At 26.1% G+C, this 23,991-nt stretch overlaps 1 protein-coding gene across 3 annotated transcripts in view; it reads left to right on the top strand.

Moving 5' to 3' along the window:
• LOC126896092 (gamma-aminobutyric acid type B receptor subunit 2) overlaps nt 1-23,991 on the top strand; it is a 145,739-nt gene that overhangs the window by 77,120 nt on the left and 44,628 nt on the right. For all 3 annotated transcript variants that reach the window (XR_007701770.1, XM_050668549.1, XM_050668550.1), the window contains exon 3: nt 9,836-10,093. Coding sequence is in view for 2 of the 3 variants with exons in the window: in XM_050668549.1 (XP_050524506.1) it covers nt 9,845-10,093 (249 nt within the window). In the remaining variant the exon portion in view is untranslated. The remainder of the gene's footprint in view (nt 1-9,835; nt 10,094-23,991) is intronic.

The following is a 23,991-nucleotide window of genomic DNA, read 5'->3' as shown; positions in this document are numbered from 1 at the left end:
TTTTTTTTTTTTTTTTTATTAGCTTTCAATACAAAGTATTATTATAGCTTAACAATTAAATAAAATAAAATGAGAAAAGAAAAAAAAAAATAAAATAATAAAAAAAATAGTACAATTGATCCTACATCAACAAAATTACAGTAAAAATCGTTAAATGAAAAAACCAGCTGAATGAATGAAAGATATAACTAAAGAAATTACAAGAAGTTGAGTTACTTCTCTTATTATTGTATTATTATTATTGTTTTATGGAATTATTAAAAGAAAAACCTTTCTTTTTAATATTTTAAAATATAATTTGTGTAAAAATAAATTTAAGTAAAATATGTATAAAATTCTATTTTAATTTTTATAATATACGAATTGAATTAATTTATTTCAAATTTTCGTTTTAAGTATAGGAATTTCATTAAAATAGTTATATGAGTCAAGAATATATTAAAGTTGCTCTTATTTGAAATGAACATGTTTATTGGTTCTATATAAAATAATCTTTTGAGAATGTGAAATGATAAAATAAGAGATTTCAAGGAACAGTCAATGAATACTAAGTACTTTTTATACTCTGGTTTTATTTGAAAATCCTTCGAATTGGCATTGGTTTCTGTTGAAGCTCTTTCATGTTAATAGTATTCGTTTCATTTTAACAATATTTATATTATTATTTATCATCTTTGGTTAGTTGACTTTTAAACAAAAGTTTCAAAAAATTTTAATTGACCCAATTGGCTCAAAAGACTGATTAAGGACGGACGCTTTTATATTAAGATTAAAATTTTCTTTAAGTTTTATTGAACATAAATATTTCTTATTTTAATTAAAAATTTCGTTTAAATTGCTTCAAATATTTTGATATTTAAAATGAAATAATAATTATTACATGACATGTATTAATTATTATTAAAAATATTTTATTTATCCTATGACATTGTAATAGGATAAATAAAATATCTTTGTACGCTTTCAAAATCTTCTTACTACCTTTATGATGCATAAAATATAATTTTCATAAAAAAAAGTCTACGAAACGAGTACATTTACCTCTAATATAAATGGAAAGTAATTTTTAACAAACTACATTTTGCATAAATAAATTGATGAGAGTTTCCATGTTTTATTTATTAGTTTTTCATTCACGGAACATTTTTTTGTCATAATATATTTTCATAAAACGCATGGACAATGCCATCGCTGCCGTTACCGCGGTTTCAGGAGGATAAACGGACAAGAGCGGTACCGTGTTACAATTCTTTAGGGACCCGTTAATCCGGACGGCCCTACTGTTTCAACCCATATTGCTGTGCTGTTGTTGCCTACATTGTCAGCACTACGCCCTTGGAATATATGTGTCCGCATGTACACACAATGTCGTCGTTGGTTTGTCTGTTTGTATTTATGGCGTTTTCTGGATATCTTGACCGCTGGGATTTGTTCAGCGTTTGTTTTTGATTCTAATTTCAATCAATACAGATTTCTCTGAAGAATAAAGCAATGGACGAATCAATTCATGTAAAGGCGTCCCTTCTCGTGTACAATATTGCTTTGTATTTGCAGTCGTGCCATCAGATTTGTTTAATTTGTAAAAGTGGGTCATCTAAACGACCCGGCAAATGTTTAGTGAGTCCTAAACAAATGGAAAAATGAGCGCTCTGTTAAAATAATATAAATTTACGTGCGATGACTGTGAAAAATACAATTGAATGGTTGACAGGTTACTGTGTAATTGGAATTTATGAACATAAGCGATACGGTTGTCTTTATGAAATGTAAAAAAAAACCAAAGTTAATATTCGTGTTACGTTTCGCTATAGAAGTTTCATGGAGTGTATTGATTACTGAAAAATTAATTATGTTTTTCAAATGCATTTAACTGAATTAATATAACTTACGATTTTACATAACTTTCTTCAGTTATGTTTTTTTTTTTAAGGTTTTATGATTTGTTAAATTTCTCATTGGTGTATATTGAAAATCAATATATATATGTCTATAACACTATAAATATTTTAAAAGTATCGTATTATCAATAATAATATTTGTAAAATGATTACTTATTTAATTAATAAGTAAATATAAAATAATATTATTTTTCTTTATAATTATTTTCACGTCTCTTCATGTTTTAAATGTTATGTCTGTATATTCTAATAATTGCTTATTGTACATATTGTATAGATTGTAATTACTCAAATAAAGCCNTTAGTAAATTTTTAATTATTCACTCATTATTAATCTCATTAATTTATTTCATTTATTAACATTACTTTAATATTCATTGTATTGTTAAAATTTAACAATATATATGATATTTAATATCATATTATTGCTAATTTTATAAAAATTTAAAAAAACTTCATTATTTTATTTTATTCTTCAATCACAATAATAAAATTACAATTTTGTAATAATATTAATTATCATCGATTTTATTTAAAAACTTCTTTTAAATATCTCTATAACATTTTTGCATTAGAAAAAACAACTTTCCGTTGGACTTTTTTATTTATCAATTATTAATGCTATTATTTGCATTTTAAAGAAGGTGTTGTAATATAACAATGTATTACTTTAGAGATAAAAAGTTAGGCGCTTTTGTGCAGTGGAATATTAATAGTTGATGTTATTATAATTTTTTGTAACTTATAAATAATATACATCTCGTCACATCAATAAAATATATGTTATTGCTTCGGGGCAAATAAAATATCATTTTTAAAATTTTCATTTTACTTTTGAAAGTAAATGTGAAATACTTATTTAAAATTCAATTTAATCTTTCTTAAATATTTCATCTACATATTACATAAGATAATACCTTGGTAGCTTATACATGTATTCTTTTTTAATGAAACATGACTAAAAATGTATGAGTGTATACATAGGAATATTGAATAATACTCAAGACGAATAAAAAGAAATTGACAATAGTTTTTATTATTGAAAAGGGATTCCAAGCGTAGACTCACTTGTACAATAATTTAGAAAATAAAATAATAATAATTTACACGGACTAAATACACAAAGTTTTTGAGACAAAATTCCGAGGAGAGGCTCTGACACGCAAATGCTTGAGCAGTCACACACTGGACTCTTTGGTAACAGTGACACTTGGGTCACCACTAACATCATTTTTTAATGGCATCAAAACTAACGAAATTGTAAGCACACACATAAAAATACAACATAAAATAATATTGTCGGCCGAGAGTTCGTGACAACATTATTTACTTATCGTGATGATAATAACTTGATTGTTGAAATACGTATTCGCGGTTTTTACGGAGAATATTTTTGTGGATTTTAAAGTTAAATATTTTTCAATATAAATTAATTGTTTTAAATTTTTTGATTTTTAAATTTTCAAGTATATCTTATTGGGAATATGCCGGATCGTGTCGAAAAATTACCTTTTTCTGATGTCTCGAATGCGTTCGCATAAAAATATCACCCGAGTGCATCCCAAGATTTCATAGTGGATTTTTTTTCGAATCCACGGTGAGAAAAAAATTAATGTTTTATACGAGTGTCACGTATGTCTCTGGTTCATTTACAATTGGGAGTAAAATATAAACAGTTGATTTTTTTTAGTGAATATAATAATTTATTTAGATGACGTCAATAGAATATTCTCGGTTTTACAACAATATGCAGTTTAATAATAAAATCAGTTATGATTTTTTTTGGATTAGATCGCCGTTAAAATAATCTCATAAATATTTTGAAATATAATATTCTATGACATAGTGTAAAATATTTATGAAACTACTAAAATTTTTTTTTTTTTTGTTTATCAAATTAAAACCTTATTGTAATAGATCACCCAGTGAAATGCGTCAAACTAAGATAACATGGGTAATATGCGATCAGTATCTTGACGGAAGAAAATAGGACAGTGTAATATGTCAAAATATCCAATCCGGTTAGCTAATACGTCTTACAGTTTTAGTATAAACGTAAAACCGTCCAAAGCTCCTTACGAAATAATTTTGTTTTCATGGCACCTTCAGTTTTAAAATTGCATGTTGTCACGGGTTACGGTATTAACGGTGACTTCAAGAACAACATACATTGAAAATTTTCGTTCAAAGAACTTGATTACTTTTAATGAATGAACTCATTCACTGTGAATAGAGGACTAATATAAAAATTGACTATTTTTTAGTTCATTGCAAGACATTCGAAAACCATTGCACAATAATAATTTTTACAGCAGATAAAATAGGAGTCTACCGCTACTGCATCGCGTTTTTTATTTTTATCTTTTTCGTAGACCGATTACTTCCTCATTTTTACATTCCTATTGCGTCCGCGGTAATAATTTTGAGTTAGCTTAGATATAAATGAACAAGTATCATACGACATGTTTCCACAAAATTTCAAGTTGTCATTATGACATCAAATGACAAGCCAGAACAGTAAGAAAATAATTATTATTCGTGGGTAAGATTTTATCAATTATTAAAGTATGATATTTTATTAAAAAAATTCTACATAAAAACCGATAGAATGTATAATGTTATTATTGAGAGTTATTTGGATCATAACCACGTAAACTTAGTAAGGCAAGTAATTCGAAATTTGGTAAAAATAAAAACACAGGAAGATATTTGTGAAAAAAAAAAGTTAAATTAATTTATAATGAATTCATAACGACTATCACTGACTTATTAAATAGAACTGGTTTGAGCATACTTGGAAGCTCTAAATGAACGGCACATTTGGGATACTCATTTTTTTCTAAATGAATTCGAGTGATACCTTTTTGCAGACCTATTCGAAACTTCAAAAAGCAAAAAATTAAATTAGAGGCAATCGGGGTATCTTTGCTGAAACAAAAAACATGTTTAAATAACAATTTTTGTAAATTATAAGACTCAATTGTAAAACGCTTGTGTGGCTTAAAATTGCCTACCTAAAACGCCGCGTTAATGATATATTAGACTTGATACAAAAAAAAAAAAACCATTTAATACCATACTTTTTTTATTTATTTTTAGTTTTAAAATAACTACTTATGTTTTAGTTCATTATAAATTTATTATAGTTCTAAAAGTTATTTATATGAAACAATATATATGCATAGGCACTAGAATAGAAAAGTGAAAAATACAAGGAAATCTTTATTATTGTCCATTTTACTCAGTAGAATGTTAAAATGTAATATAATATAAATCTAGTTTAGTTTTTAAAGTTTACAATATCCAATTTTAGCTTTTCACACTAAATAAAAAACATTTCTTGTTTTTTTTTTCAAAATTGACATAATATTGGTCAAGCCTGAAATGTTGGTAAAAAATATAATCCTAGGTTTGTGTATCCATTTAATGGTAATATATTCCTTCCATTTTATTTAAACGTGCTCCATACATGAAATATACTTTTATTTTATAAATATTTTACTTGTTAATTATACTATTTGTACAAATCTTACATAAACGTCTGGCTTTTATTATAGCATACCCGTTATGAACTATAAGCCATTATTTTTATTTTATAAAAATTATTTAACGTTAATAAATTAAGAGCCTATTGATTTTTTATAAGACTATCCTCAAAAATTTCATCGATAATAATATGGTATATTTTGTATAAAAAACTCCAACGGCTATAAAGTTTTATTACTTCAAATATATGAAATATTACTCATTTGATTAAAAAAATAATCTCTTCATACCTTTTGTAAACTGTAAACACACACACACACACACTAACAGTACCCAAGAACCTATAGCTGATGAATAATTTAGGCGTTTGTTGAGGTCTAAATACAACGTCATTATTGGCTTTCCTACTCTATACCGTATAACAAAGTAGTATTGCTTTTATGCAGAATAAATTTAATTTACATTTATAAGTAGCCGATGGAGTGGAAAAATTCTACAATTTATATATGCGCCATCTAATATGCATACCACATATTTAGACTTAATAAAACATAACTTACACTGATCACGGTCATGCATAGCAAAATAATGTCATTACGTTCATTTATAAAGTATTTATCCAAGATATTGACATAAATTAGATGCTTATAAAAATATTTTGGCTTGTTCAAGGTTTTATTATTAAAGGAAAATTATGGTCTGGCTATGATTACTAACTTGAATTATACATTTGTAATGATTTTAATACTATACTATAAGTGAATTTTATTTTAATAAATTTCATAATGATGTTTTTTATTTTGACATGAGTTCATATCCAATCCGTTTCCAAAATACATTTTTATTTATTTTTGAGCTCGCTAAGCTATTATACTTGTAAGTGCTGTAAAATGTTTAACTCTTAGTGTTTTATTTATTAGAGACCATGGATATTAAATATTTTACAACCTAAAATTTGTATCGAATTCCTCTTCATGAGTAATAACAAATGAAAATAAAATACACTTTGCTGTCTTATTATAGTCGGTACAGACTAGAACCATACATTTTTGGTTTAGTTCTTCAAATATGATAACGCTTTAGTTGCTTTTCTAAAATATATTGAATTTTCCGACGATTCTGCCAATTAATTTTAGCAATAACTCATTATTTTTTGACAAGAAATATATTATATTGTCAATCGTGTAATACATGTGGAAATTTAATAGCTCTATGGGGCACAAATTTGAACATTACAACTTTATGATTCTTGTAGCATTACTATTTAAAATTTAATCTAGGGAACAATGATCGTACGTTACATTGCTCTCTTTATGTTATTGTACCATTGTCATATCCGTGTGCTTCAATCACAAGGTAAACTATTCACAGTAAAAAGGGCTGTTTGATTTTTATAAAAGTTCTCTTGAAATTATAAATTGTAATCCAACGTTTCGCAAAACGTTTAGTGAAACAAAGGATCAACACTTCTTTTAGTGATCACGAAACACCATTGTGTTTTTAGATGTCGGTATTAATTTAAAAAAACTTTAAATTTATTCTTGATTTTTTTTAGTTGAAGATAGTTAAGGAGCTTAACTATCGCCAATTTGACTTTAGTCTACATTAACACAATAATTTGTGTAACAATTCCAAAATAATTAAAACGGCTTATGATTGACACATAGAAATGTCTTCATAATATAACTTTATGGTTACATATATGTTTTGTTCGGTGACGTTATTGTATACGTATACAACATACACATTGAATTGATTAAATTACGCTGAACACATCGCACGAGAAATTATTTACCTCCAATCTGATTACAAACATTGATGACATATTAGAGCCAACGTGACAAAATCTAGAAACATGCATTATGTGAACCGAATCGGATTAGCGATATCATTAAAACGTACATTATAATCCTTGTAACTGATGTAACGAAATATTTTCTATTGGAAGTTGATTTAATTTACAAGAAAATTGTGACGAAAAACAACAAATATATTTTCAAAAAAATATTGATATTTAATAAAAACACAAACTTAAAAAAATTTCACACTTACGAAAAAATGTATGATGATTAATTGTGTACTAACAGAAAATAGTTAAACAAATTTTTTTTAGTAATATGAATGTAATTTAAAAAATTTTAAAGAATGTTTGAACTGATTGTTTTTGCTTTAAAAAGTGGTTAGAAAATGAATGATAACGACTAACTTAAAACAAATAATAATATACACAATTTAATTCACTATATAGTTAATTGACGTTTTAATTAGAATAAAAATACTTAAAAAACACTATATATAGGGTCTTGAGTAATAGAACGGGTTTCTATTGTACTTATTGCTTGTTATAACTGACCTGTTTCCATACTTATAGAACACTCTATATATGTATATGTATATTTAATAAAGGAACAACTAGGTTTTTTAAATTAGTTTGTCTTTTAAAGAACAGTTTATCTAAATTGATAATTAATTATACATTGAAAATACTAAGTTGTGTCTGTTAATTATCTATAAAAAACTTTTCCGTTGAAAAATTAATATTGTAATCTATTTTTCATTTTTTTTTTTTTAATTATCTTTACTGGCTCGTTACTTCAAAATAATATTACACATTTATGTTTAAGTTTATCGTTCTTGTGAAAGTTGAAAGTTATATCCTAAATCCTGTAGTACAATTATTGTTGTATTTTAATGATACTGACAATGCTGAACAAATCTATCTAACTGTTAACCCTAAATTCCTAACCTTTGTGAATGTGAATTACTCCGTGCTTTTTGAAATAATTTGCAACAATAAGGATTAAGATTAAATACCAACATAACCAACAATGCTAAATTATCTTGTTTATGTTTAGTTTCATTGTATTGTTTTATTTTTTGTAGTTTTAAAATAAAGTTATTTACGTTTAAACATTAAAGTAATTACCTAATTTAAAACTTTTAAATTTACATCATTAAATGATGTAAATTTAAAAGTTTTATAATCTGAATTATTTATAATTATAGTTTCTATTATTTTATGTTGTAAACTTTAAAATATTTTAATGCTCATTTTTAACATTGTGTATTTGAATATTATATATAATGATAAATAGAGTCTAATAGCCCTCAAAAAAATATTTTATTAAAAAAATATTATGTAATTATTCCGAGATAAAATAAGTTTTTAACTATAGAAAAAAAAATAACATGCTTCTTATTGTTATTTGTCTAGAAATCTAATAAAATTAATCAATAGTTTTATTATAAAATTTTAGGTACGCTTGTGTTAAAATAGGATATCTTCATAACTATCTTTCTTACTATCTATAGTAGTCAATAAAATTATACAGCTATACAAATGGAACTATAATTGTAAATTACTTCACGTTTTCGGTTGGGTTGGGTTGGCATTCGGCTACTATTTGAAAATTACTAATCGGTGTTTCCTGAAGTCTGTACAATTAATTCAATCAATATATTATGTTATATAATTAAAGGAAACTACAAAATTAATTTTATTGTTTAAACTTGTAGAAAAAGTGTCATTTAAAATTTTGATGGATTTCTATCGAGATTAATATAGGAATAATATATACTAAGGATTTAGTATATATTTATATACTAAAACTTATATATAATTATTTTTAAGGAAGAGACGAGAATCTAAGTTAGATCCTTCAAATATTTTTTTTGTATTGCGCCTATCCCAACTATTTTAGGTTTATTCAACTTTACTATTATTTGACAGGATTTTTATACCGGCTGTCGACCTGTCTCAACCTCGTTATAAACGAAGGAACCAGTAAGAGGACAAGGCGTGTGTCTCTGTTAAAGTTTTCATATGGTCACCCATCCGGAAACTAACAGAAAATAGCGCGGCTGAACATCAGCGCTAAGTCAGTGACTGAACGGTCCTAAATTGCGCCTATAAATTTTATTAAAAATGGTATTGACATATTTTCTAACTTACTGTTACTATTTTAAAAGATATAATCAATTTTTTTTTATTTTATTGTTATTTCAGATACGTTATTCCAATTTTTTTGTTTCTTTTTTTGGCGCTAAAATGTTCTTAATTATAGTGTGAAAATAACTTAGTCAACTGTTAATAATTGTTGATGTACATGTCATGAATAAAGTGATAAATATAAATTAAACTTATCGTGTAAACACATGTCATTCGTTTTAATAAACATGTAGGGGTATTATAATGATACATAAAATAGGAGTTTCGAACTTTACTAACTGTATGTAATGTGTAATTTTATTAGAACCAGAAAAGTCCATTTTCCCTTAATATTTACATTTACACTGAACTATGTTAAATCAAGGCCATTTTAAAAAATATTTATTTAACAGAACACAATAATCTATAGGGTTTTAAGTGTACTTGTTCACTTGTTTTTGGACATAATAAAACGCACTAGTTATGAATTCTGGATTTAATTTTCGATTTTTAATGTTCTCAGGTTTTGGTGATGAGGGTGTGGTTGCTGTTAGCGTGGTATGCGGTAACTGCGTTCGGACAACGGCCTACGCCCAACAAACGACACGACGTTTACATCGCAGGATTTTTCCCATTTGGCGGCCGTGTGTCTGGAAGCATACCGGAAGGAAGAGTCGGCAGGGGTGTCATGCCAGCCGTAAAGTTGGCCGTGGATCACATAAACGAGAATCCAACTTTGTTGCGAAACTATCGACTGCATGTTTGGTGGAACGACACTCAGGTATGTGTACAGTATTTTCATTTTTGGGTTAATTTTCATTGTGTTCCTCGTGAGTTTCCCACGCAAAAACGTTTTAAAAAATTAGCATTTTATCGAAGTACACAGTGTCTAATGATGTAATTTAATGCTGTATTGTAACTTGCTAAAATAAATATGACATCTGAGTGATTGAGTATAAGAATTTCAAGGTATCTAGTGATACATACATACTATATATATATATATATATATATCAAGAATGGTTCAAATAATTAAAAAACTAACAACATTTTGCAAACTCATTAATACTACTTTATTTATAAAAGCAATTTAATTATTTACTTTTTGAAATAATGTTTACATGATACGTTAAAATTATTATAAAAAATAAACTTATATAAGTAATAAAATAAAGTTCTGTCGAGTATCAGCAATACAAAATGTTTTTCAATTTTTGCTGTTTCTTGCAATGAATTCTAGTTGATTAATGGACCGTACTAAAATATTTGAAAAGACACATTGACCTCATAAAACATAAAAGATAACATATAAAAAAATTAAAAAAAAAAAAGGAGGGTGAAATATACAACGATTTATCCAGATATTTTTTTTATTAAAATAATACTCGATAAAGTGAAAAATTCTTAAAAATAAAATTTCATAAGATTTTATAATAGCTAAGTGTGTACTATTAAAATTACTCTATAATTATAAAATGTACGAGTAATTTGACCACTTAAGTAAAAATTTCGTACTATTTTTAAATAAAAAATATAATCAAAGGTTATAAATTTAATCTTACATTTTTAAGTTTTTTTTTTATGGTGGCATGAAAAATGTTTTTTTTTTTTTTTTAAAAGATCTTTGTTATTATTTTGAGTTTTTATGAAAGTAAAGGCTTTTTGATATGATTCTTAAACCGTTATAAGTATTGTACAACTTTTCTTATTATTATACCGTTTTAAGTTTCCCAAGAGATCACAAGTTAAATATTCTGTATTTATGTTGCTGAAAACTCTATTGTGTCACTGTGAATGAGTGTTTCGATAAACTATTTAAAACATATATAATTTTAACACTTTCAAAATTCTATGCAACCTTGAAAACTATATTACATCATACTACTACTTTCCAAGTATCGTTTTTTTACTTTTACTGCTGACAAGTTTCTTTAGCACATTTACCCTGCATTGGTTATTAACAAAGGGGACGTTCGCGAATAATAATATGTACGCTTTCAAAACTTTGCAGAGTGCGTTAATATGTACTTACCCGCAAACGTTTATTTTCTTAGTTGGTGTTAACCTGGAAATCTTTAAAGCGCTAAACGAAAGAGGAAAAGTTTTACTAGAATGGCCAATGGTAAATTTGCAATGCATTTACATTTACCTCAGGTGCACCGTTCGATAATTTACGATATACTTAACAGAAATAAGTGTACACTTACTAAGCCACTTAGTCCTAAATACACTAAAACGTCTGGTTTCTTAAGCGGTCCTATTGAAAAATATAATTTATTGATGTTACAATAATTTATACATTCTCACATCGTTAGTACAGTACTATTTGTCTTAAATCCAATTTGTACCATACAAGTCAAATTTATACGAGCAGTTGGAGTATCTTCACAGAAATAAATTAGCGTGAGGTTAGGTTTCTCAGCTACAACAATTATTAATGACTGTCGCATTCCCAAATGAAATTCTTTTTATAACTCATGTTCAAAATTGATGAAATAAAAAGTAAAACAAAAATATACCACAAACCTTACAATAAGTTTTTCTAACTTTTATAAATAAAAGCTCATCAACAGCATTATTAATAATTTTATTTCTTTAAACACATTTTCAATTGAATATTAAGAGAAATATCATTTAAAATAATAGATAAGTGTTGATTAGTTTATAGATTTTTTATCCGTTTCCATTTATCAATTTCAATAATAGAATTATTTATTAAATGCCAACAGTTATTCTTGTTACCGTTGGCGTTTCTTGTGTAATCAATTGAAAAATAATATACACATGTATTAGCATCATTTTTATGTACACTATTTAATTATTTGTATACAATTTAATCATTGCAATTCGGGACCGTCATCATTATTAAGGTCTAATTTAGAATTATGTGTTTATATTATTAAGGTAATGGATTGTACTTAAGATTTATAAACTTATGCCGAGCAGAGCAAATCGGTACTTTTAATTTTAATTGGATTTTGTGGTTGCGACGCCGCGAAATCGGGAAGGCAGTTGCGGCGGACTGTGTGCTAATATATTAGTCCGTCCAACTCCTTTCCGTTTTCGAACGTCAAACGTTATCGACCGACTTCTAGAATTAGTTTGCTGTGTACATGGTAACCTTGTGTACCGTCGCACGTAAATTAGAATTATAAAACTAAGTCACTTTAATGAGACCAGCCTCAATAAATAAGATTTTATACAACATTTGAAGTTATACATATAATATTTTTTATACTAACTTATCGGTTCAATTCAGTTCAGCTAGGTTGGTTACCACCGAGAAATTGTATGGCTTTTGTAAAATTCGTTTTCTCGAGGAAATGTGACTATTACACATTCCGAGGGCTATTTTACATATGACTACTTCATAATTTATGAACCAATCGCGTGGGTTGCTGCTGTAAAAATCAATAATTATGTTTTTTAGACAAAAATAGATGGATGGGTCGAAAAAAAAAAGTCGAGTGCGTTTAAAGAAAAATGACTGCTAAAATTTATTGATCGGTCGGAAATATTGTTAGCTGAATAATGGGGAAGCAAATTCGCTCTGTACGCGGTGGTGTATATTGGCGACGACGCATTGTGGTGGGGGTATTTTGCGAAAGACTTTCGTCGGGGCTATTGCCCTCAGCATTCATAATGGTTGTGAAGATTAAATTCCCATACACATCTATGAAAGCGCACGTGTATTACAGTCAAATGGATCTCGCACGTCTTTCTACGGCAATGGCAGTTTCAATCTCTTCCGTTTGCGTACACCGTTGAAACGTATCCCGCGAGTGTAATAAATTATAACTCATAAATTCCAAATCTCATCGAAAATGTTTTTCTTCTAAAAAGTTTTATGCCGATTTTTTCGTATCAAAACACTAAACACGCACTGGGTTAAACGTCTTGTTACGCCGTAGTAGTACCACTTCACTGCAAAGTCACTGTAGTGACAACTTAGCATTGCTGATTTGAAAAAAGTGGTATAAAAATTAATTTTTGCAAGTTATTTTTTGTCAAACATCAATGGATATTTACAATTTTCTGACTTTTTCAATTGCGAGTAGCCCGTAACTATTAAAATTAAAATTTATCAATTTGAATATCTCATTTCAAAATTATCTTTTTTTAAGGTATAAATTTAGATTTTCCGTATGATTAGCCGTAGAACACATTGAATATGAAAATGCATTTAAGTATAATGTGTGTTTTACACAATGTCGCAATTACAATAGCGTATGTTAAACACGTGTACGAATTTTTTTTTAATCAAGCTTATGCATGTTTTGAATATATTTATTTTCATTATTTTCTTAAAGTTCAATAAATAATGATGTGTAAACAGTGTTAGCTGAGTAACTAAAAGTCAACGGAAAATGTGTTGGACATTGGTAATAACTAGTAAATAAAAACCATATTATACCACCCTAGGTCAATATAATTCAATATATTTTTTCTTTACTTACCATTTTCACAATTGAAAAAAAATATTTTTATATTCTTTTGACACGAAAAGCAAATAATACACAGCTATCAAAAGTTATGTAACCATAATACTTGATGCGCTTTGAAATCATTTTATTATTATTACTTTTTTTAACGGAAATTTACAGGTTCGATTGCATTGAATTAAATTACAATTTTTAGCTATTCTAATAATGTTATTGACAGCAAGATACATACCTGAAGTATTTGCATGTTGTTTTGTTGGCATTTCCAAAATAAATCCTGTAAATTAATTTCCTCTAGCCAGTTTCCACTGGATGTTTAACGGATAAACAACTATTATGCGACTGTCAAAGGTTTAAATGAGAATAAACATCTAAATGAAAGTAATTTTTTATAAAAAAAAGCTTGAAGCTTTTCGGTTTAGCTTGAAACTATAATTTTACTCGGAATTATGCCACTTGACGCCTTGGAATATCGTTATGTTTTTAAAAATGACATAATAAATATTTGATGGACGCTTAACACACTTAGAGTGACGGCATACGTAAAAGAAAATGTAAATTATTTATTGCTAAAGGTAAAATCATAAAAAATACATAAATATCAATAAATTTAAAATCAACTAAAGAAGGACAGCTGTCTAAATTTTATTTTTATTTTCTTTTTTTGAAAAATGAAAAATATTATTTTCCATGTATCTTAATTTGACTATATCATTAAAGATAAATGTCTGAGAAAAGAGATAAATTCATAGAGGAACATTTAAATGGAATAGTTTAAAAATTTGATTATAAAAATATCAAGCATATACCTTAATTTATATTGAATTCCGACTCGAAATAGTTGAACAAATTATTGCGATTATCTAAAATGAAGTCTTAATAGTTGCTTTGCCAAATTCCCATTTACTTTGAACTTTATACTAAAACATTCAGAAAAAAATGTGTAGAACACATTGATTGTTGTACACAGTTTAAATTATTGTTTGTGGTGTAAAATCAACAAAAAAATTAATATAGCAAACCTTTTTGAATTATAAGATATTTTGAAAGATTTTATGTTAAAAGTTAACGCCCAATGGTGCCATTTTCAAAATTGTTTAAATATTTTAATATAAAATATTTATACAGAATATCACCTTTTCTGTTAAACAAAATTGCTATATATGTTGAGTTACAGACGTGAAATATGATGAGTTATTAAAAATATGTGTCATATTTGACATGAATCAAAACTGAATAGTATAGGCAATATATTAAAAAAATGATGGCAATTAATTGTAATATATATATATTAGGTGCTATAAACTCGTCAGCTTAGAATGAAAACGTTCTAACGAAAAATAAATTACTTAACAGTAGATAGTTTCTTTTTGATAAAATTATCATGCAGTTTTATATAAAACTTTTAATTTTTGTTGTTTAAGTTAACTCCAGAGTAATGAGTGTAACGACTTTAGTTAAGATCGAAAAATCCATTATAAATTATTTAATATTTTTATCGAGAAAAATAATTTACATCAAAATGTTGAAACCTTTTTATTATGAGGTGACGGACTCTTAAAAAACGATATTTTATTAAATCATGGAATAAATTATTACTGAATTATTGAATAATTTTATACCATTTATTTACATTTTATTAGATTTTCATTAAAATTACTTAAAAATTCTATCGAATGACTTATTAAAAACTATTGCATTAATATATTTTCTAGTAAATATTATTGATTGAATAAATTATTTAATACATGTAGATGCTAAATACTAGAACTTCGTTGTCTAAACGTGATAAAATGCAATGAAAACATTTTAAATATCGAACAATTTAGGTTTGAAAAAGGCGGCGAAAGAAAACGTTTTATATTTGTTTATTTTCCACGCGATCATATTGACTGGTGGTAATTGACTTGTCATGAGACATTTTAGTATAACTATTTATTTATACGCTAAATAATTGCACCTCAGATAAAGTACAGCATACGGTGTAAATGTTTAAAAATGATCCCCCAATTTTTTCGTTAAATAATTATTTGTTTGTAGCATATTACAGATTACTTTAGATATTTTACTCTACTAGTCTGTTTGTTGACGTTTTTTTTAATTTTGTTATTGCCTTAAAATAATTCTCTTAAGACTCTTTATCCATAAAACATTATTAAAGGTATACATAATGAGGTTATAGTTTTGTTTTGTAAATAACTGAAATTACTTCGCATCTACATGCGGGATAAATTATTTTATTTTGAGAAAATGTATTGATCCATTTCAAGCGTACTAAGTATTAAGGGTGTAATAACACAATACACCCGACTTTCTATACAATACAATCTTATAAACGTTTCCATTTGTTTATTGCACAATGCATTGAGTAAATTATTACTGTGTGAATGAGTTCTAGAGTATGCTAATTAAAATCAACAGCAAATGGAAGTAACAGAATACCTATTTGGTACTTTAATGTAAATTCATGTTGAAACGGCATTGTTTTTTAATGGACTCGTACATCACGTAGCATTAACGATTTAAAATAAAAATTCCACCCTACATCACTCAGCGGTAGGCCTTTGTATTTTTTTACATACCTAGAAAACTCACGACCTCTTATTACTGAAGGCTGCTTGTATTTTTAGTACAAGAGGTGCTCGACACATATATATATATATGTTTTTTTATTACTAAAACGGTCACGCAATATATTCAGCAATACAATTTGGCAAGTAATGTAGGTTTACTTTTTATTAATAATAATATGTAAGCTCAATTCTGGTGAATTTGGCGTTACTTTTCGTTTATATTTTAAAAGACGATAAAATGTTTTTTTCTTTCAAATTTAGATTGTATGTGGAATAAACAATGTTTGGGAAATTTAACGATATATATATTTGCTAGTAATGAAACTCATGAAAAATTATTGTTTTATAATAAGAAAGCCGCCTTAAATTGAATGAAAAAAAAACTTTTTTTATATTGACAAGTTTAAAAGGTATCGGATCATAATAAAAACAGAAATATTAAATAATGACATGATGGTATGTCACACCCATAATAATGTATTCAAAATAACGAGCTCGTGAAATGTTATATAGAAATAGACCACAAAAACAAGTCTTGATGTATGGCGCTGTGTACAGTGTGCTTATAGGTTATATGTTACACATCTATAGAGTTTGAATGTTGACTAGGAGTACTTCACTTATGTATCACTCAAGTCTGTGATTGAGTTATATTCAAGCACAGATTTTAATAACAAAGAAACGTAAAGAATCTAAAATTGACACTAACTTGAGCAATTTTAGTTAACTTTTTATTGGTATTGTATTACTGACGACGTACTTGTTACGAGCTATTATTTACTTCATCAAGAAAACAATATTATTTTATTATGTCATTAATTTTCATTAACGACCTTTAATAAATGAAGAGGCTAATTAAATAATTATTTAAAATAATAATTAGAATGTATTGATAATCTGAAACGAATTTATCTATACAGATATGCTGTAAGAAGTTAACAGATAGTTGACAGTAATTAACGCAGTGACTGCAGCATTTTTATCAAGATATTGACAAATTATCTCACCATGTGTGTTTAAAGTTTTATCGGCCTACATTTATAAAGCATATGAAATTTCATTAACATCTCGAAGTGTACTTTTTTAAATTACTACCAAGTAAATTTTTTTTATTAAGGTACATTATAGTGAGTTATTATAGAATCGTTTGATGCCATAAAATAGTTTTTCTAATAAAAAAAACTAAATCATTTTATTTTTACTCACAACAATTATGCATGATGATCTTCTAATAATTTGGTGGAACTAAACAACAATTGACCATAAATATATGGTCAGTAACTTTGATATAATTTAATCTTAAGTTAGGGCACAACATATTGACATAGGGATGGTTTTATAATGAAAAAACTCCATGAAATACATGTCACAAACGAAGAATTTAATACCTACCAGTTAACTTGAAATCCTGATGTCCAAACAGTAGTGGGAATCTACAGAAGCCTCGTTTAGAGTTTTAACGATGACCCATCTCAAAAGGATCAAAACAACACATAATAATACAAAATACACATATATTTTAGCAAGCAAAATATAATTCAATTTAATTTGATGTTTTATTGAAATAGCATCATAAGTTAAATAAAATTCAAGAATTAGTACTATAAATCATAAATATATATTTATATATGATATATATATATAAATATATATCATAATGTATATCTAACAGTATAAATTTCATAGTTGATATTAAATCATTCAATGTATTATAACTAAAACCAATTAAATATTTAATGTTCTTTAAAAACAAAATAAATTTTCATAAATCCTATTTCATTCCTCGATTCTAAAGAATAGTATTTTAGTTTGATATATTGACAATTGAATAAGATGTATATATATATTCAATCAAGAAACAACGTAAATTATAAGTACTAAATACTCTAAGTGGCTGTCAATTGAACGTTTTTTTACCTTACCTAACTAATAAGAATGATAACAAAAAAAAAAAAATTCAACTAAACAACAAAATTACTACTTTTTTATTACTTTAAAAACATACAATTTATTTTCATAAAAATATTTTTTTCTACAAAAAAAAAAAAAATAATTAAAACTATTAATAATGATTAAATAAATTATTACAAATAGAGTGTATAATGCGCAACTTCGTCTCATTTCGTAATTAAAGACTATCATTATTTACGTAGTATTTTTTTCAATTTAATTTAAGACTTGTTTAAGTCTTAAACAAGCAAATTGAATTAAATTTCGATAATGATAATTAAGCCAAATGTTACATAAAAAAACTTTACAATGGAAGAAAATCATTACCAAAAAACTGAATATCGTCATTAATAAATTGTAAATACGATTTATATCATTTTTTTTAAACTTCCTATTTTGTTCAATTTATAAAATATTTAATAAAATAAATTTTCGAATAGATGCGTTGAACAATATATCAATTATTACATTAAAAATAACATTTATTCAATCGTGAATAGTAAAACAAAGTAAAATTAAAAATCTCTTAATCGTAAGCAAAATATTTAATACTATGAATAACGTATAAAATGCTGGTTGATTTATTTATTCTTGTTTGCTTTTTATTTAAATTAGCACATGATACTATGTGGGAGTACAAACATCAGGATTTTAATTGTGAAAATTTAATTTAAAATAATGTCTTATTATGCATTTCCTAAATTCCTTTGTTTACTTTGCAAGAGTTAACCTGAAAAGCGTTATCGTTCTCATAAACAAAAATATATTATATTTTTTTATGCACAATGAAGACTTGAAACCGTTTTCAAAACGATATGATTATAATGTTAAAACTGCTAAAAAAAAAATTTTGAAATCGTAAAATAAAAACAAAAAATCGTGAACGATTAACGAAAAATATATAATAATGACAAACAATACATAATTTTAAACGTAAAAAAAAGAAAATCAAAACATCAAACATAACTAAACACGAAATACAACAAAATTAAACAGAAAACATATTAATGATTCGTTATAATTTATAATGTTTAATGAATTTGGTGAAAATGTAACTACGAGCAAGCTAGTGTTTCAAATCATAAAAACTAAGCGAGTAAATTCTTACTTGTGAGCAATAACTGGTTATTTCTTATTAATGTAAACAAATTATCAATAACTTTTAAAATTCCCAAAATGTAAAGCATAAAAATGTATAATATTTGAATACCAATAAACGTAAAACATAATAAATTGATATTGTTTTGATATCACAAAACGATAAATATATCCAAGGCGTTTTAAATGGAATAACGTAAAAACAAAACAATGTATTTCGATTCAAACCCTACGTACTATAAGTACCTATTATAGTGAAATATTAATTACAATTTATTATGCAATTATTATACTTTTATGTTAAGGATCTAATTTGAAGTCTGCATCAGCGAATGAGTAGAGACTATTAAATAAGTACTAATTTTGCAATGCTACGCCCACTGAAAAACAAAATGACCATAATAAAATTAAAACAAAGCTAAAAAAAACTTGCGACAATATAAATTGTATTACTAAAAGGTGTTTGTTTTTAACAAAACGAAAAAACTCATACAATATTGAAGTAGAAAATGTAACGAAAATTAATAAAACTATTTTCAATACCACAAAACTACCAATTTCAGTTCTGCTTTTAGGGAGAATGAAAATTATTTGTTTTTCTCTTTCAATTTTTAATGATGTAGTGTAAGGCGAATTAAAATAAAGAATCGGAAAAGAGAACGGATTCAGTGTTTTTCAAAATTAGTCATTTATAGAGAAACATCCTTGCTAAATTGTCTCTTATGGTACACATTGGTCTTCACTAATATTATTGCATGTGCACGTACGTTATTTTTAATTATATTTGCTATATTTAACTTTCTTTTTTGAATTTCATACATTCATAAGAGATATATGATTTACAATAGTTTTTGTCATCATACATTATAATTGGGTTAAGATTACAAATTTTAGAAAAACCCATATTTTGTTCCTAATACATGAAAGAGACAATTGAAAAAAAGTTTCTTACTAGGCAAGACACGGAAGTAAATTTCAGATTATAAATCCATTTTTGAACCCAAAAATATCATAGCTTCTTGATCTTATAATATTACCTCGTCTTACTCTACAAGGCTAAATAAAATTATCTTACCAATTATTTCATAAGTATGAAACCTTCCAAAATTAGATAGAAGCGTCAGCACTGCTTATATGATACTAAACGATATCATTAATGTTAATGTTGTAATTCTTATTAAAAAAGTTTTGGTAAGAATTTACGAGTCCCTTGATATTAGAGGGTTATATTTTAGCTTAAGAGTAATTAATAATAATCAAAGTTTGAATTATACAAGCACAAGACCATAAAAAGCTAGACTCGAGCAAATTTTCGATTTCTTCCTCCAAAAATTATTATTTTTCCATATACAACATTAACATAAATCATCTTTAATAGTTTAAATATTCCTAAAACTCTTTTAAAATGTTTTTCGATTTACGATTAGATTTATAGGTTTTTGAACAATTGTAGTTTCCATTCCGCTCAATTCAAATATGTTTAACCCTCTTGGAGGTTTTTGAATATTATTAACAATAATAAAATTAGAAATCTATTATATGTTTTTATACCTATAACCTTTAATTAACATATCACTAGTCAACCTCTATACACTTCATAGAATAATTCTATTTTCCTTTTTGTCACAATCTGTTTTATCAGAAACCTTTGTTCGATTTCATTTGTACACAATATTTATATATAAATAACTTGGCGTTATTTTATTACCAAATTGACCACCTAATGTGTCGAGTTTTAATGCATTTAATTTAATTGGCTTAACAAAATATGTTAACTAGTAAACAACTTGATTATAATGAAACAGCTAATACAAAAATCCAATAATAAAATTGTACGTTCTCATGACAGAAAAATGTTGACTATTTTAATTGTAAAATCAAATTGTAACTTAAGTTTCACTTGAGTATAAATCGAATAATTCAATGAAACAAAATTCTATACTTTACTTTCAATGAGATAAATTTATTTTGTTTTTTTAATAATTTTTAAATTAAAAATTAAAAACTTTAAGTATAGCGTTTGAAGTATTTTTTTGATATTTGATTTGTTATGATATCAAATAATAATAGATATCAATAGTATCTGTCAGTGATTAAAATCATTAATTCTGTAATCTGCTACGTTTATATTTGTTTTCGTGATGTTTAAATTAATCGTATTTAAAACAATCATCTATAATGATTACGGTTTAAATGTATTGTAAAAATAAATTTAATAATCTGCTTAGTAGAACAAGCGAAATCTGTATAATGTACTTAGAAACCGTTATGGACACAGGTAGTTTAGATATACTATACTTACAAACACTTGACATGAGTTTTGAAAGCCCATTTAGTATTTATTTCTACGCATTGAAAATGTAAGTCAATTATATCATGAAAAATAAATGTTTAATCTTTGACTATTAAATTATTATTATTTTTTTTATGAAAACAGTCTTGTATTTAGGTATTTTTATATCTACACTATTTTTAGCTTCGATGCGAAGCTGAGAAGGTATTGGTTTTACTATGATGTATTTTTTTTTTTTTTTTTTTTGTTCTTTGTGTCTGTTACCACTTTTTCTCAGCTCTCACCGAACCGATTTCTTTCAACGATACGTCAAAAGATCACAAATTGTATCTAGTCGAAGACATTACCCTTCAAAATTGAAAAAATTTCCCTCGTTCCCCGTAAATGGGGGAAACCTCCAAAAAAATTACAAATTTAAAAATCGCTAATTTTCGAAATTTTCGAAATTTTTTTTTACTAAAAACTGCCGTAACTTTTTCAAAAATGAACATATCAATAAAATTTTTTATTATATATGCTTGATATCTTTATCTATCATTTGGTATATATTTTTTGTGAATCTGACATTTAACTTGCCCACAGGGGGGGGTTTAAAATGACAACTTTTTCACAAAAAATTAACTTTTTCAACTTAACTTTTGAAAATGTTCCGGAAGGTCTGACACTTTTATATATATCTTAAATTAAAGCTAATGTAATATACTTTAATTTAAAAAAAAAAAAAATTGACTCTAGACTTGTCTTCACGGCAAAAATGGTTGCCGAATGCTATTTTCGTGTGAAAAATCTCGATTTTATATTTTTTATTTTTAACTTCATAATGCTATACTTATTGAAAAATGTATGGATCAACAAAATTTTTTATGAGAAATAATATTTTTTAATAATCCCTTTTTCATTCGACATACTTTATCTTAATCAGGATATTAATAAGGAACTAGCAGANTTATCTTAATCAGGATATTAATACGGAACTAGCAGATCATGTTGCTTTTGGAATAATTTACCAATTTTTTAAAATTAAACACTATCTAAAGATTTGCATCGAAGCATTTTTTTTTTATAGTGATTTTAATGACTGTCAGATATCATTATACTTGATCCAACTATGCCACGTCACCACTGTGCCGCGACCCCCCTGTGCTGGGTTTTTTAAATATTTATTACTTATTTTGTCAATTTTTATAATTAATATTTTCATGATTATATTATTTTGTATTAAAAATACAAATGAAATTTTTAAAGGAAAATAATGCCATAAGAAATAAGAATAACATTTAAAAACAAGAGTACTTAAAGTTATGATGAGGCTGAAACAAGAGAAGTTAAAACGAGACACTACTCGCAAAATTATTATTAAAGAAAATGAGATGTTCAGGTTTATTTTGTAAACTATTACTAGACACGTATACATACCAGTAAAATATACGCTATAGTACACTGGTATGATTTATATGTAGCGTGAGTTGTGTGACCTATACTAAAACACATGCATAAAGAAGTCATGTTTATTGGTACGAGTGTAGATGTCGTTCCGTGTCCGCGTTCCATAACTGTATTATGTTATCAACGACCAAAAAATTAACCCTTGCTTTGTATTCGTTTGGTAGCAGTACTAAACTGAGTCAATGAAAAACGGAAAAATAAATAAACGTTACTCATAAGTTGTCAACATTTTATGTGTACATTTATATTTTGAAAAATCAGGTAAAAATTGTCGAGAAACAGTACCAGATTTATCAAACACGTGAATTTGTTATTTTCTTGAAACAAATAAGTGGAAAGTAAAAGTTTGAAACTTATGTACGCATACAATCAAAAATTGTTTTCTATTTCAGTATTATATTATATTAATTATTCTATATTTTATAGTTAAAGAGGCCTATACAACTCCAAAAAAAACTTACAAAATTTTTAATGTTTCGAAAGTGCAAAATGAGTATAATTTTATTCTGTCTTAAAACATTGAGAAATACTAATTAAAGTAAAAAAAGACAAACATTTCTTGGAATTTAACAATGAAAAATATAAGACATAACCGTTTAATCCGACTGAGAATCGATTTCCTCAACTTGTCGTCAAAAGAAGATACGATTTGTTACGCTAAGCAATAAAAATACATTACTTTATATTCCTCTAAAACATAATATACTTTATCAACGTCTGAAAAGAGGTAAATACACAGAATTTTCCATCATTCCACTACACCACGAAGATATTTTATTTCTTTTTTATACTACATACTCTTTTGTTTACCTTGTCAGGTGGGTTCGAAAATTGTTCTTTTTCCTAAATAACGTTATTGCCGTTGAATTATATTTTT

Source organism: Daktulosphaira vitifoliae, unplaced genomic scaffold, assembly GCF_025091365.1.
Source record: "Daktulosphaira vitifoliae isolate Bord-2020 unplaced genomic scaffold, ASM2509136v1 Scaffold_1, whole genome shotgun sequence".
Classification (NCBI taxonomy): domain Eukaryota; kingdom Metazoa; phylum Arthropoda; class Insecta; order Hemiptera; family Phylloxeridae; genus Daktulosphaira; species Daktulosphaira vitifoliae.
Note: the sequence above shows the minus strand (reverse complement) of the source record. Positions and strands in the feature narration are given on the sequence as shown.